The following is a 14,618-nucleotide window of genomic DNA, read 5'->3' as shown; positions in this document are numbered from 1 at the left end:
GCAAAAAAAAAAGGGGGGGGGGGTCGTTAACAAATGCAAACGCGGACCATAAATTGTAAGGATACCACAAAACTACTAACGTACCCATAAATGCAGTTACTACTTTTTGCTATTTTATTAGAACAATAGATCAGCCACGCCCACTTGACGCTAATTATGCACCTGTCACTGATTCCCCAGTGGCCCCTCACTGCAGAACACAAGATCCAGGGGGCGTGGTTGGATCCCCATCTAGGTGGGGTAGACTGGTAGGTTAAGGGATGGAGATGGGTAGGTTTAGGGGTGGAGAAGGGTAGGTTTATGGATCAGGGGGTGGAGACGGGTAGGTAAGGTATATGTAAGGTGGGAGGAGTTGGATCTGGATCCAACCACGCCCCCTGGATCTTGTGTTCTGCAGTGAGGACCATCTGATTCCCTTCAGTCACGCACAGAAGGTGGGCGGGGCTAATGCAAATCGCCCTCGACTGTCACTGGTGATGTTGGGTGCGGTTGGTCCATACTGAGCAGCCGACGAGAAGCTCGAGACCAAAAAGAGTGCATCTTCTATTCTTACTACAAACCAGCTTGAAATTCAAAGAGAGCGAACCTCACTACATACTAAGGGTATGTTCTTTTCTTTTCCCCCCATATGTTTGAGCAATATTTTTGTTTTAATCCCTTGCATTACAAATTATTTTGGTGTTCCATCACACAGGCATGATGTCCAGTCTAAAAAATTAATATGACCTCATTTGTCAGTTAAAAATAAAATCACGTCTTTTGCTAGTAAATGTTTTTGCTTCAGGCCTATTTAAGGTTAGTTGCTTGTAATCCATTCTTACGACTGTACTGAAGCATCTCTGAAATGCTTTGTCATGAGATGCGCCATCACTATTTTTGGGGCTCTCTTTTAATAGATATGCATGTGAGATGCTGCAAAAAAAACCATGCAGGATATTTCTGCTGGTCAATTAAGGACCTCATCCACCGATTGTCTCTAAAATTTGGGCGTGTACCGCTGCTTCATTGTGTAATGTGTGGCCAGAGCTAAATCACCCAGCGACGCGACTGGAGCGTGTAATAAAGTGGCTTCATCCTAATGATTGGTTTTCATGTGTTTTTAAAATCGCAGCTTCCAAATGATATCTCTTCTTTATAACGAAAAGATAATGCTGCTTTGTTCTTATTCCTAAGGTCTTAAATCTTGCATCTAATTATAATATATTAATATAATTAGATGGCAGAAGGGTGGACACCATCATGTGCTCATTCTAAAGCATATATACTGTTTTCGTTGCCACAACAGTTTTATTAATACTTCTTTTATAATAAGCAGAATTATAATAAGCTGTTTTTATAATACGTTTTTCCTTTGACAGGATATGATAGTTATTTGCTCATGTGAGCTGCTTACATTTTTTTGTAAGGTCATAAATCTTGCACCTGTAAGATCTTAAATCTTTCATCTAATTATAAAATATTAACATAATTAGATTCTTAATATACAGACACTATCATATAGACATTCTTGAACAGTTTTTTATCATCACTGTTTTATTATTTCCTCTTTTATAATCATCATATTGATAAGTTGTTGTTTTTTTAGTAGTAGTAGATTTATGATATATTTCTCCTTTGACATGTAGGTGAAACTTATTTTTACATGTAAATTGTTTGCATTTAATTGTCATAACTTAAAATGTTTTTTAAATAATAATATTCAATTTTAAAAGAAAAAATATATTACATCATTGATATATTAGTTTATACTTAATATAGTAATTGTATTTATTATTTTATATTATATTTTAGCCTTTGGCCTGCATATGGAAGTTGTTTTACAGATGTAAATTCCTCAAGTTTCCCTGAAAATAGCAGGTTACTGCAAATAGCTCACGGGGGGTGAAGAGCTCACTGCGGAAAAATGTAAACTGGTTTCTTAATAGCAAAGCAATGTATTCTGCAAAACATGTTAGTTGAGATATCGTCTTTATTATTTAATTTATGATTCAAATAAATATCTGCTTGTCAACAGTGCTGTGCTGATCTTTTAAAACTCTTCTTAATGCACAGATCAAAATGTTAGACACAGCCAGCAGCCAGTTCAACTCCTTCATGTTTTGGAGGCAGCCCATCCCATCACTGGACCTGTCAGAGCTGGAAGACATTGGCATTTCTATGCCCAAGTCCAAAGAATGGAAGTCAGCCAAGAGCTCCCGAAACCCCCTTGGACAGGAGGAAGAAGAGGATTTGGATCTGTTGAAGTACAACACCTTCAACTACTGGAAAGAGCCCATCGCTAGCATCGATACCTTGGATTTCTGCCTGCTGTTATAAGACACTGCAATGCAATTCTCAGTTCCCACCCAAATCTGTGTTTAAAGCCACTGTGGTTGCACCGATTCTCTACTTCGATCTGATATTGATGAGTACAAGAGTCATATATCATGCCTTTCTTGTTAAACTATGTCAGTAAACTTGTGATAACTGGGTTATTGTTTGATTAAACTAGTAGGGCATTACTGAATATGATTGTATTAGTATCTTATTGCCCTATATGACTGCTCAGTTGGCCATGAAATAAGATCAGGATATCCAGATGCCAATCTGCCAAATTGACTTCAATGCAAGGGGATTCAAAACAAATAAGAAATCTAAATCTGTATAATATTATTGACTGCCAAATTATTTGTAATATTAATGCATACAGTAATTTATTAGTTTAAACTGGAGTCTCACTTAAAGGCTTTGTACTGAGCGGATGTCCTTGTTTAAATGCACTGTTTTTCCCCCATAATGTTTGATGACAAATGTCTGTTTCCAATTAAAGTGAGCTTGCTGCTAAATGAATAAAAATGCATCTGCATTCATGTTTCAGTTATCATTTTATAGCTAAAAAGATAACATTTTTGAACGTTCACCAATGAGAGACTTACATTGAGACACATATTCAAAAACTTTTTTTTTTCTTATTTTGCAACAGGTGCAAAAGATTTTTAGTCCTAACTTTGCAACGCAAACTTGAAGTAGATTTTGGGCAAGATATATGTATATATTTTTTAGTTTTTCCGGTGGTTTCATGTGTTAGCACAGGTGTTTTGGAACACAGCTGGGTAACAGTGTAAGAAAGCAGAAAACTGCAGATAGAGTTTGCATTATTAAATATGTCAAGGAAAGCTATCCATTTACATCCCAGTCAAGATAAAGACTTATTAATTTCTAGACATCAATAGTCAGAAACCGACAAAAAATGATTACCAGCACATACAATACAATTATATTACACAATGCAAATTATACTATTATACACTCATACATCTCAACATCATATTTTATGGTAATATGTATATATATTTAAGCAATAGGGGGAAAAGTAGACCTAAACATAAAATCCACTTATTATATACACTTACAATATATATATATATATATATATATATATATATATATATATACTTTTTTTTTTTTTTTTGTATCTATACAGTTGAATAGTAGGCTGTGACTCAAAACCAAGTGAGCTGACTACCTAGTCAGGATTTTGAGCATCATAGGCTCGTGCAGGATTTATGGGGTTAAAACCAAAAACCATAGACAGTAAAAGAAATGGACACAGCGACCCCATTGGAACTCAATTGAGACAAGTGAAGCCCATTTTTTAGCGATTTTTTAGCACTTCCGTTTCTGACGCGCAGACTCAAACTAAGCTTGATGACGTCAGCAACCTGTCTGACAGATGTAAATCTTCTAGTAGCTGTGCGTGCAAACTGCCATCGTTAATCTTGCAGAAACGGCGAGCTTGAGCGGGGAGTTCTTTGGCCTGAGTGAGCAGGAGTAAGTATTCTGATTAATTATTTTGTATAGTATTTTAAAATGTAACGCCAGTACGCCATATCTCTTGACGTCTCCCCGATTGCCTTCGAGCTTCTCCTCCTGTCTGTACGGTAATTTCTCTACTGTGCGACAGAGAGTCGAGTGGTTATGACGCAATCGTTAGCCTATTTTTACAAAAACTGTTTCTACGGGGCCATAATGTAACATAGAAGGTAATGGAGCCCTTTATACATTGTCGTGTATCTTTAGAAATAAATAATGGACAAATGGAGTCTTTAAACGCCTCAGATGTAAAGTTATTCGCTGTCAAAGTGACGCAAAAATGAATGGGAGTCAATGGGATGCTAACGCAAGTGAAGTTCTGCTACAAGATGGCGGCACGCGGCCGACTTCAACTTCCGGTCGACTTCCTTGCCCCCTGCCAAAAACGCATCTAGTAGGCCCAAGCATGCTGTTCGAGTAGGCAGCAAACTAGGTTTTGAGACACCTCCACGGGGTCTGAACGGCTCGCTTTTATTTCCGGGGTTAAAGCAGCCGCCATATCTGAATGCGCTTTAAACGCACAGACATGTTTATGTTGTTCAGCCAGTTGAGAAATACAGCAGGGAGAACTATATAGTGCTTTAATATCACCCAATATACGTCCGACACACAGCGCATAAAGGTAAGTTTAATATACACAGATCGCATCAGTCGGTGGCGCAGATGGAGGATGTGCGTGATCAGCTCGGCGCTATATTTGACTCCACATGGCTCATGAGTTTAGCATGTAAAATACGATCTTTAAAACCACCGTTAGATATCCACCCACTGATGCATTTCATATGTTTTTATGCATGTGTTCTTAGGGGTTTATTTTGATAAGATTCATACGCTCTCTCTGTTATTTCTGTCGGTTTTCATTACTTATGTATATGGACAGGAAAGCTGTTGTTCATTTAACGTTAGTCACTTTTTTGAATATCAGCTTGCTTGCTTACAAATACTTTGTAACGCTGTTTACAGCACTAGTTTATGTGTTTTTAAACATCCTATGAAAAATAAACAGACTTAATAGACATCTTTAGATTTTGAAATGTTAATTAAATCTGTCTAAAAATATTGGTCACTATTATATATATATATATATATATATATATATATATATATATATATATATATATATATATATATATATATAATATATATATATATATTGGATAACTGTACTCTATTAATTTGCTACACATCTCACATTACAAGTCAAATTTACATTTAGTCATAATGATACAGTTTATTCCCATTATGGCATATATATATATATATATATATATATATATATATATATATATATATATATATATATATATATATATATATATATATATATATAATGTCTGTCTTTGCCTAGATGTCGTTGGTGGATTTGGGAAAGCGTCTTTTAGAAGCAGCTCGGAACGGTCATGATGATGAGGTCAGGACGCTGATGGCCAACGGAGCTCCGTTCACTACAGACTGGGTTGGTCATGTTATCAGTAATGTTATGAGTTAATATAACTATGGGCTTAGACTTCACAAGAGACAGTCAGTTAACAAAGCAATGATATCATTACCTTGTCTGCATGTGACAGTTTACAGTGGCAGTGCTATACGAGGCATTACTTCAAAAACTACCTACAGTATTTTTGTGTAAAATGAATTAAAAAGTAACAGAGATCTATTAGAAGTTGTATTTTCAAACTCTGAACTGTCACTAAAAGACACTTACATTTAGAGAACATATTGAAATATAAAAAAAAAAATCTTATTTACATTCATAAAATGTTTATGTAGAATATGAAGGAAATTATACCATATTAATTGTTGCATTAACATTATACAAATTATAATACAATGTCCTTTAATGAAAATATATTTTTTCCCCATCCAGATTCTGTGCATGTACCGTGTAGACCGATCCTATTAAACTTGCTACATTTTTAATATGGCCTCCATTAATGCATATGATATTTAGAAAACTTTGAAGTATCTGTATCTGAGTTTTTTCCCCTTCAAACCTGGAGAAGTCATATTCCCAGCTAAAAATTTGCTGCAAAGATACATACTCTGGGCTGAATTTAGTTTTGGAAAATGGGAGGAATTCCCCCTTTAGGTGGCTCTCATGGGGGTATTTTTTGGGGGTATTTTTTTAGACATATTTTTGTAACTGCAACCTAATCACCTAAGGCAACCTAATCATCCAACCTAAATATTTCGTTACCCGGTGTATTTTTGTTTTACAATTTATAATGTTGTTGATTCATATTTATATTGTGAGAAAGATACTTAAAAATAACTTTGATTTCAAACTCTGAATTGAATTTATTTGAACAAAAAAAAAAGGCAAGTAAACAGTCAGTAATGAAATAAGAATAGATAAATGACAAGCAATGGCACAAACAAATACATTTACAAGACACAACTAAAATCAACTGTGCTTTAAGTTTTTCAGATAGGTATAACCGTAATATTCAGGTACAGAAATACCACAGAAACTGCATAATCTGTTTAACTTTAAAATAACACTGCTTAGTCTTCAATGTATAAATAAACATTAATGACAGACAGCAGCAGGTTTATTTAGGTTTCTGTCTCTTTAGGACGGCTCTTACTGTTACACACAAGTTTTGTTGCTCAACTGTATACATTCACTTAATAGCCTTTATACCAGCAATGTTTAGTATAAATCGACTGTTTACGTGAATACTTATCAAGACGGGCACTTTGACACGATTTTGTATGTATTTGGCCATTTACGCGCAATAAGGCACAACACAACTTCTTTCTGTATTCGCGTGCTGTCAGATGTGGCTCTATGTGCGCGCGCTTTGGGTGTGAGCTCACAGAAAGGGTCTTTCAATGTTTATAATTGAAAGACTCGATAGCACGTGCAAATGATACATTCCGTCATCTGTCCCGAGCATCTTTCACGCTGAAATATTTGTGGGATGTCAGTAGAATTATGCACAATCCCGCACCGAATTCCAGTCCCTGTGTACACATACACACAACTACAAACTGCTTTGGGGTGCTTTCATTTGGTTGACTCTTCACTTTTTTTCGCAGCTTGGAACATCTCCATTACATTTAGCAGCCCAGCATGGTCATTACTCCACTGCGGAAGTGCTGCTGAGGGCGGGTGTCAGCAGAGATGCCCGAACCAAAGTGGACAGGACCCCTCTGCACATGGCAGCCACAGAGGGCCATGAGGTCATTGTGGATTTATTAATCAGGGTAAGACAATGCTTGTCTTTTGTAATGCTTTTTTTTAATACTGAAAATATTTCTAATCTCAGTTTGTCCGCTGAGGAGACTGATACAAGTCTCTTAAATGTTTTAGAGTGGTGCCGATATCAATGCCAAAGACATGTTGAAGATGACGGCTCTTCACTGGGCAGCCCAGCACGGCCATCACAGCGTCGCAGAGCTGTTGATCAAACATGGTGCTGACGTACATGCCCTCAGCAAGTTTGACAAATCAGCTTTTGATATCGCTGTCGACATACAGCACGCTGAACTTGTGCAACTGTTACAGGTTTGTCATGTTCATGGAAAACTGAAAAACATTGGAGAATAGTTTAGGAAATGTTAAAGGTGACAGATCCTCTTTGTGTGTTTCAGGAGGGAATGCAGAATCAGGTGAACAGGAATGCAGAAGCGTCAATCATAAACGGCAGCTCCACCCCACAGTTCATCATTCAGGGCGTCCCAAACATCCAAGGGGGAGTCGTCAACCTCACTGACTTGATCAAAACCAACTCAGGTATGATAAGTTGACTAGAAAATAAATATGGAATAATGCAATATGAACACTGATGGCTATTTTCTGATCTTAAATAGTAATTAAACCAACTGTTGCTTTTTGGTTTCTGTGTTCCGTTTATGTTTAGGTGACACAGAGGAGGCCATTGCTGTCAGTGCCTTGGACTCGAGTATCCAGCAAATGGTGAATGAATCAGGTCAGAGGGTCATAACCATATTAACAGATCAACATGGAAATCTGCAGACAAATGGACTCGGTCAGCCCTTCTTTGTCACAATGCAGGATGGAAGACAAGGTATGACTAACTATTCTTATTTTAGATTTTGAAGAGAATTTCTCAATGTTACAGTTTTAGATTAATTTATAACATAGAATTTTGTTTCATATTTAAATAAAATCTCTTATGACAGCAATTTAGTGTTATACATATATATAAAATTAAGATTACAAGAATAAAGTCGAAATAATTTGAGAATAAAATAAAAATTATGAGATTAAACTCCTAATATTTTGAAAATAAAGTCAAAATTACCAGGATAAAGTCTGAATATTTGAAGAATAAAGGTAATATTTACAGAGGAATAAAAATACAGTATTGGGAGAAACATTTTTCTTTTAGCCTCTATGCAAAAATCTTCTTTTTTTTAAATATGGAACCAAAATGCCATTGTATACTCATCAAAGCTGCATTTATTTAATCAAAAATAGATTAAAACAGTCATATTATAAAATATTACAATTTCAAATAACTATTTTTTTATTTGAATATATTTTAAAATGTAATTAATTCCTGTGATGGTAAAGCTGCCATTACTCCTGTCTACTCCAGACATATTTATTATTATTATCAATGTTTTAAAACCATTTTTTCAGGATTCCTTGATTATTAGAAAGTACAAAAAAACAGCATTTGAAATAGATTTTTTTTGTAACAATGTAAAAGTAATTTGCAGTCACTTTTGATCAATTTATAATACTAAATAAAAGTATTAATTTCTTTATTTTTAATGTTTTATTTTTATTTCTTACCTTTTTTTCAGACACAGTATATTTTCACTGTAATCTTGTACTTTGTAATTAAAGGTGTTCCTCTTTTTTCAATTAGTATTGGCAGTTCCAGCCAATCAAATCACAGAGGAAGTGGTAGATGACTCCGAACCTCCTGCCCGTAAAAGGAAAATCGAAGTTTCATCCAGTAATGCAGAGACCAGTGAAACAGTGAGTGTAACTAGATGTAAAAAACACCCTAAGAGCAAAACCTCCAGATGTTAAAAATCACTCCACTCATCTTGATTCTATCTTTAATCTCCAGGAGCATCTCCAGTGGCAGTTACAAGAAGCCAACAGGAAAGCGCAATCCTATCGCCAGCAGCTGCTCTGCAAAGAGCAGGAAGCAGAGGAGTACCGCATGAAACTGGAAGCCATGGAAAACGGACAGGCCAATGGCACAACAGCCCTGGACCAGGAGCAAGTCGTGTTTGTGCAGGAAGAGGTTGGTTTTGAAGAAACGACGGAGGCAGAAGAGGAAGTAGTCATGTTTTCAGAAGGTGGCGTAGTCATCAAAACAGAAGAGATCGACTCTGCGGACGAGCAGATAACTTTAGTGGAAGCCACGGCGGGTCACACGGAAGTCATTTCATAAAAAAATGCCCAAGAGCGTGGACTCAGTGCTCAAGCAACCAAAGAGTGCATCAGCACGGTTTTGCTTTGGTTCCATTTAGATTTTTTTGGCAGTTAAGTAATTTTGTAATTTATTTCCTTGTTCTGTTCAGGTTAATGTTTCTTGCTTCAAATGAAAGTTCACGAAGAAACAACCACAATGTGCATCATATGCACACACACACACACACAAGCGACCAGGGAAAATTATTGTTTCTGGGAGTCTGTATCTGTAGTGTCCTTAAAAGTGGTCACCCCTGATTTGCCCTAGATGGGGTTCTTCAAAACAGCTAGAAAAGGTTCACTCAGGATGAACTCTTTGCAAACTGTATGTTTTTTGAGATCCCCTAGAAATGCAGCTGCCTTATTCAGACAATTAGTTTCATTGCTTTTGAAATTAAACAATGAAGCGTCATCTCAGAACGCAGCAGTGTCATGTGTTCTATGCATTGGAAGTATAATAATGCACCAATTTCAAGAATTTGATTTGTAGTCAATTTCAATTTTTTTAAGCATATAGGTTAATTAAAAGTGCCTTTGGTCATGTTTAGTTTCACTCATTATGGATTCTACATTAATTGCATATATGGTATTTGTTTCAGTGGGTATAAAGCATTATTCCCATTCATTTAACATTTAACTCACATTCCTTGTGTAACATTTTCTTTTCTCTCTCTGCCTGTGTATGTTTAATTACATTGAATATTAAGTCAAGAGCCCTTGTGTAAAGTGACAAAGAAAAAAGCTTTCACAAATGTAAAGTCTAAATTCAGTGTCAGGGTTTTGTATGTTAAAATGCATAATTGTGACCTCCCTGAGTTATGAAAAACTAGGTGGTTTCTGAGGTGCATAAGTATCTGACATACTGATATCTGCAATAGATGGCAAGATCAGAAGTGATTTAAATGTAATCAAATGTTGTGCTATAAAACAGAAAATAGTGGTAGTGAGTGATGTTCGTCAAGGATGTAAATGTAGTAACCTCAGCAGAAATGGTCAGTTTTAAGCAGCCGAGATGCATAAACTTCTCGCAAAGGAATTATGTAATTATTTGCCCTTTTAACCATTCATAAAATTATGAATGTTTCTCTTTTTAGACAAACCCATCCTCACATTGTAAACATGAGTCACAGTAATATACTGGCACTACAGTTTATGGAGCTACAGTGGTGTAAATGCAAAATCTTAACTTCGTTTCCCCCCACTTGTGTTATGTGCTTAAGTGATGTATAAAGCTTTCGACTTATTTTTGATTAAAAATATTACAATGATCAATTTTTGGCTTCTGCGTACATTTTCTGTTGCTCATGTTACATACAACCCAGTGAAAGAACACTCTGCACACCACGAAACTAAATGGATGTGTGATTTTTTTTTCAAGACTAAATCTGATTTTTTTTAAATTTAAATTTAAAGTGTCTTCTGCTCACCAAGGCTTTGAATATTTGATCAAATACAATAAAACTGTAATTTTGTGCAATATTAGAATTTAAAGTAAATGTTTCCATGTTAATATATTTTAAAATGCAATTTCTTTCTGTGATGCAAAGCTGAATTTTCAGCATCATAACTCCCATCTTCAGTGTCGCATGGTCCTTCAGAAATCATTCTAATATGCTGATTTTCTGCTCATTTCTTATTAATGTTGAAAACAGTTGTGCTGCTTTGATACAGAAATCAGTCACATTAATGCATCATTGCTTCTGTAATTAAAACAGTACTTCAGATAAAAAAAAAGAAATAATAATAAAATGACACAGTTATATAAAATTGTTTATTCTTGCTAATTCTGAATAGGTGCATTGACCAAAATTAAGAAATCAGTATACATAGAAGCAAGAGATCCATCTATCAAAGTACAGGATGTAAATAAAAACAAGCTTTCAAAAAGATCTTCACATTAGGGTTTAGGGAGGCATTGGTGCTCTCACTGGACCCCTCGGTGGTGCAGGAGGACGTGGCGGCAAGGGAGGCCCTCTCTGAAAGCCGAAGGGCGGGGGTCTGGGTGGGCCAGCACCATAACCTGGAGGTGGCATTGGCGGAGGAGGTCCCCTCATGCCTGGATGCATTGGTGGACCTGTAAAAGAGGGGAGGAATTATTGCTTAACAACAGATTACATCTATTTTGTTTCTGTTTAAAATCACAACAAGGCACTTCTTCACACACGTACCCATTGGGGGACCAAACGGTCCTCTGGGAGGGACACCCATGGGTGGAGGAGGAGGCATGCCAGGTGGAGGTGGCGCTCTTGGTTGAGAAGATCCAGGCGGGCCAGGTGGATGATGCCCCATTCCTGGATGTCCTGACGGAGGCATCGGCATGGGTGGCATTCCTGGTGGATTCATTCCTGCAGGATGGAAGGGCGGTGGTCCCGGCGGGGGCCCTGCGCCGCCAGCCTGTGATGCAGGAGTACCTGGTGCAGGAGGCATGGGCATATTGGGTGGCATCCCATGAGGCATTGTGCCAGGAGGAGGAACAGGTGGAAAAGCACCAGGAGGTGGCATTCCTGCAAGAACAATACAAAAAAAATATATATGATTGTACCAGTAATAAGAGGAAACATATCTGGGTCCAAGATCCTTACATTAAAAGGTTAGTTCACACAAAAATTTTAATTCTGTTATTGTTTACTCACCCTCATGTCGTTCCAAACCCATAAGACTTAAGATATTAATTAAGATAGATTTAATAAAACCTTTGAGGTTTCTGTCCCTCCACTGAAAGTCTGGTTAATTAAAACTTAAAAGACCTAAAAAGTTTATAAAAGCGTGATAAAAGGAATCCATAAGAATGGAGCGGAATATTCCAAGTCTTTAAAAGAGATATGATCACTTTATATGATGAACAGATCTGAATTATGCTTTTAAGCTAAACAGTGATCGACACAGATACTTGATGTGCTAGATGAGTCAATCAGAGCTACTTTACAGATGAATCAAATTTGTTTCATAACTGACAAATGTTTCAACATCGGCAGTGTTACGGAACTAAACTGAATCAACATTAGACTGGCTCAATATTGCCTTGTGTAGAGCTTCTTTTTGACTAACATTAGACTGCTACTGAACTGACCAGAACTGAATAATGACACTATTGTCTTTTTAGAGCTGCTTTACAGAAGAATTGGTCTCATTTGAAGAAGTGTGCATCATTGATTCTGTCATTTTTCTGTTTAATACTATGAAGCTGCTTTGAAACAATCTGTATTGTATCAAGGACTATATAAATAAAGGATGCATTTGTGTTTCACAGACGAACCAAAGTCTTATGGGTTTGGAACAACACGAGGATGAGTAAATAACAGTATTTTAATTTTTGGTTGATTATCCCTTCAACTAACCTGGAATTGGAATCCCTGCTCCAAGGGTGGTCATGACCGGTGTAGGAATGGTGGGAGGTGGTGGAGCGTCTGCGAAAAGCTGATGGGGACGATCGGCCTGTGAAAGTGGATTCTGGGCGGCCAGGAGGCGCTCTGCAGCCGAGCCGTGCCTCTCGCCCTTTGAGTCTTTCTTAAAGGCGTATGAAACCGTGATGGGCCGATTGCAGAGATACTGGCCATTCATGGCCTCGATAGCTGCATCGGAGGCATCAAAACTGGCATAGTTGATGAAAGCGTAACCCTTCGAGTTACCCGTGTCCGGATCTCGCATGATCTTCGGTGTCTGAAGGATCACGCCGAAAGCGCTGAAAGTGTCATAAAGCAGTTTCTCGTCGATCTCAGGGTCTAAGTTGCCGATGAAGATGTTGGCACCGACGTCGAGGTTCTTGTTGTGTGCCGAAGCCTTGTTGACTCGGATGGGTTTGCCGTAAAGCTTGATCATATTCATGATCTTTATAGCGTAGTCTGCATCCTCTTCACTGAGGAACTCCACAAAGCCATAACCTGAAGAACAGAGAGAAATATCAACTTAAAATCAATCAAAATGTTTTTTTTCTCTTTCTCTAAAGGCTCAAAGATAGGTTAACTCACCCTGATGTTGTCCTGTGACCCTGTCTTTGGGCATGTGTGTGTTAACAACAGGACCAGCTTGCAGGAAAAGCTCCCATAACAAAGGTTCAGAGACCTTCTCATCAAGACCTCCCACATATACAGTGGCATCTGAGAAAAATTAAAATTAATAAAAAAATTAACACTATTGCATTGGACACAAAGATAAGGCACGTATAACATAAAATACACATTATTTTGATGATTGTTTCTACTACTAATAGTATTTATACATATATATTATATTAGTTTGATACACTCAATCTAAATTAAAAACAAACCTTTTCTTTGTTATTTGCTTTTAGCAAGCATATTTGAAAGAATGGAAGTAAGGCTAATCGAGAATTTATAAAAAGCTTAAATCTTTCCATAGTTATGCAATACTTTTCTTTTCTTAAATATAGCGCATTAAAGTATTCCTACGAGTTTAGATTTATTAAATTTACCTTGATTTCGTTCTGAAATCGGTCCCGCCGCCATGATGAACCCGGCGCGTGTTAACGGAAGTGATTCGCTTTCTTCTGTAGAGATTCGCGATTCAATACAACACGACAGCGCCACGTCAGCGCAGTGCTGCCGCCTACAGGACAGGAGGATGAACCGTCACGCTTTTGTGGCTGTCCAATTCTGATTTACTGCGTACTTTGCTGTTTTTTTTGTAGTGAAATTACTTAATCTTTGCTCTTAATATTGCTAAAGCTTGTAAAACGGAGTCAGTGCAGTGCTATATCAGTGTTTCGGGACCAAGATTGATTGTACACTGCCTGACAGGACATCTGTGGTAACCCAATACACAGTGTTTATCATACAAAAGTAACAAAACAGTCCTCAGAATCAAACATGCAGTTTATTACAATAAAAATGAGCTGTAGATACCCAACAATATGCAAAACTACTAACATGCAAATGCTGCATGAACAGCAGAGGTGTGATTTGCCAGCCTTACATGAAACAACACTGGTCCACACAAGTGAATTTGCATCAAAATAAAGTAAATCTGCATTTTCATTCAAAGCTTTTGTATTGAAATAGGGCATCCTTGCTTATTTGTCAAGTGAAACCCCTTTATTGTATGTTTACAGGAGGCGAACCTGTCCGTAGGAGTTGTGAATGTGACAGGTTTGAGAAGTACATGTCGATGCAGGACAGCTAGTTTTATGACTCAGCTGTATGTCTGGTCTACAGACATACGAATTGGATACAGGCACTGTTGTATTGAGAAAGAACTGTGATTTAACAGTTTTGTGCGAGAGTGTGAAGTCACTCCCATTGTGTGTCAGTGGTTCTACCTGTTTCACCTGCTCCTCCACCCAAACTGTCTCAAAGAAGAGTCTAGCCGTGTACAGTCTGCCTTTAGACCAGCATAAGAATGGATCGAT

General features: G+C 37.2%; 3 protein-coding genes across 3 annotated transcripts; 2 read left to right on the top strand and 1 right to left on the bottom strand.

Annotated features, from left to right (window-relative positions):
- The first annotated feature begins 2,052 nt into the window (after positions 1 to 2,052).
- Positions 2,053 to 2,845, top strand: LOC109084408 (protein AF1q-like). Its single transcript, XM_019099086.2, has one exon. The coding sequence runs from the start codon at positions 2,059 to 2,061 to the stop codon at positions 2,314 to 2,316; it is 258 nt and encodes an 85-aa protein (XP_018954631.1). The 5' UTR covers positions 2,053 to 2,058; the 3' UTR covers positions 2,317 to 2,845.
- Positions 2,846 to 4,317: 1,472 nt separating this feature from the next.
- LOC109054104 (GA-binding protein subunit beta-1-like) lies at positions 4,318 to 10,525 on the top strand. Its single transcript, XM_042776318.1, has 8 exons — positions 4,318 to 4,474; positions 5,201 to 5,308; positions 6,895 to 7,062; positions 7,169 to 7,363; positions 7,450 to 7,591; positions 7,719 to 7,886; positions 8,697 to 8,809; positions 8,904 to 10,525. Exons 2-8 carry the CDS (start codon positions 5,201 to 5,203, stop codon positions 9,231 to 9,233), a joined length of 1,224 nt encoding a protein of 407 aa, XP_042632252.1. The 5' UTR covers positions 4,318 to 4,474; the 3' UTR covers positions 9,234 to 10,525.
- A 485-nt stretch (positions 10,526 to 11,010) lies between these two features.
- LOC109054105 (splicing factor 3B subunit 4) lies at positions 11,011 to 13,840 on the bottom strand. The gene is made up of 5 exons (XM_042776319.1): positions 13,686 to 13,840; positions 13,222 to 13,350; positions 12,592 to 13,134; positions 11,422 to 11,757; positions 11,011 to 11,327 (listed from the first exon to the last, which is right to left on the bottom strand). The coding sequence occupies exons 1-5, from the start codon at positions 13,717 to 13,719 to the stop codon at positions 11,158 to 11,160; spliced, it is 1,212 nt and encodes a 403-aa protein (XP_042632253.1). The 5' UTR covers positions 13,720 to 13,840; the 3' UTR covers positions 11,011 to 11,157.
- Positions 13,841 to 14,618: the final 778 nt, after the last annotated feature.

The sequence above is a fragment of the Cyprinus carpio genome, chromosome A19 (genome assembly GCF_018340385.1).
Source record: "Cyprinus carpio isolate SPL01 chromosome A19, ASM1834038v1, whole genome shotgun sequence".
In the NCBI taxonomy this organism is placed as follows: Eukaryota; Metazoa; Chordata; class Actinopteri; order Cypriniformes; family Cyprinidae; genus Cyprinus; species Cyprinus carpio.
This window is presented reverse-complemented; position numbering and strand designations above follow the sequence as displayed.

Excerpts from the sequence above, each read along its gene's own strand:
- LOC109084408 (XM_019099086.2), top strand. The coding sequence starts at position 2,059 with ATGTTAGACACAGCCAGCAGCCAGTTCAACTCCTTCATGTTTTGGAGG.
- LOC109054104 (XM_042776318.1), top strand. The coding sequence starts at position 5,201 with ATGTCGTTGGTGGATTTGGGAAAGCGTCTTTTAGAAGCAGCTCGGAAC. Across the intron at positions 5,309-6,894 it reads CTCCGTTCACTACAGACTGG|CTTGGAACATCTCCATTACA; the intron begins GTTGGTCATGTT and ends TTTTTTTCGCAG. Across the intron at positions 7,364-7,449 it reads AACTTGTGCAACTGTTACAG|GAGGGAATGCAGAATCAGGT; the intron begins GTTTGTCATGTT and ends TGTGTGTTTCAG.
- LOC109054105 (XM_042776319.1), bottom strand. The coding sequence starts at position 13,719 with ATGGCGGCGGGACCGATTTCAGAACGAAATCAAG. Across the intron at positions 13,135-13,221 it reads GGTCACAGGACAACATCAGG|GTTATGGCTTTGTGGAGTTC; the intron begins GTGAGTTAACCT and ends TCTGTTCTTCAG. Across the intron at positions 11,328-11,421 it reads ACCGTTTGGTCCCCCAATGG|GTCCACCAATGCATCCAGGC; the intron begins GTACGTGTGTGA and ends CCTCTTTTACAG.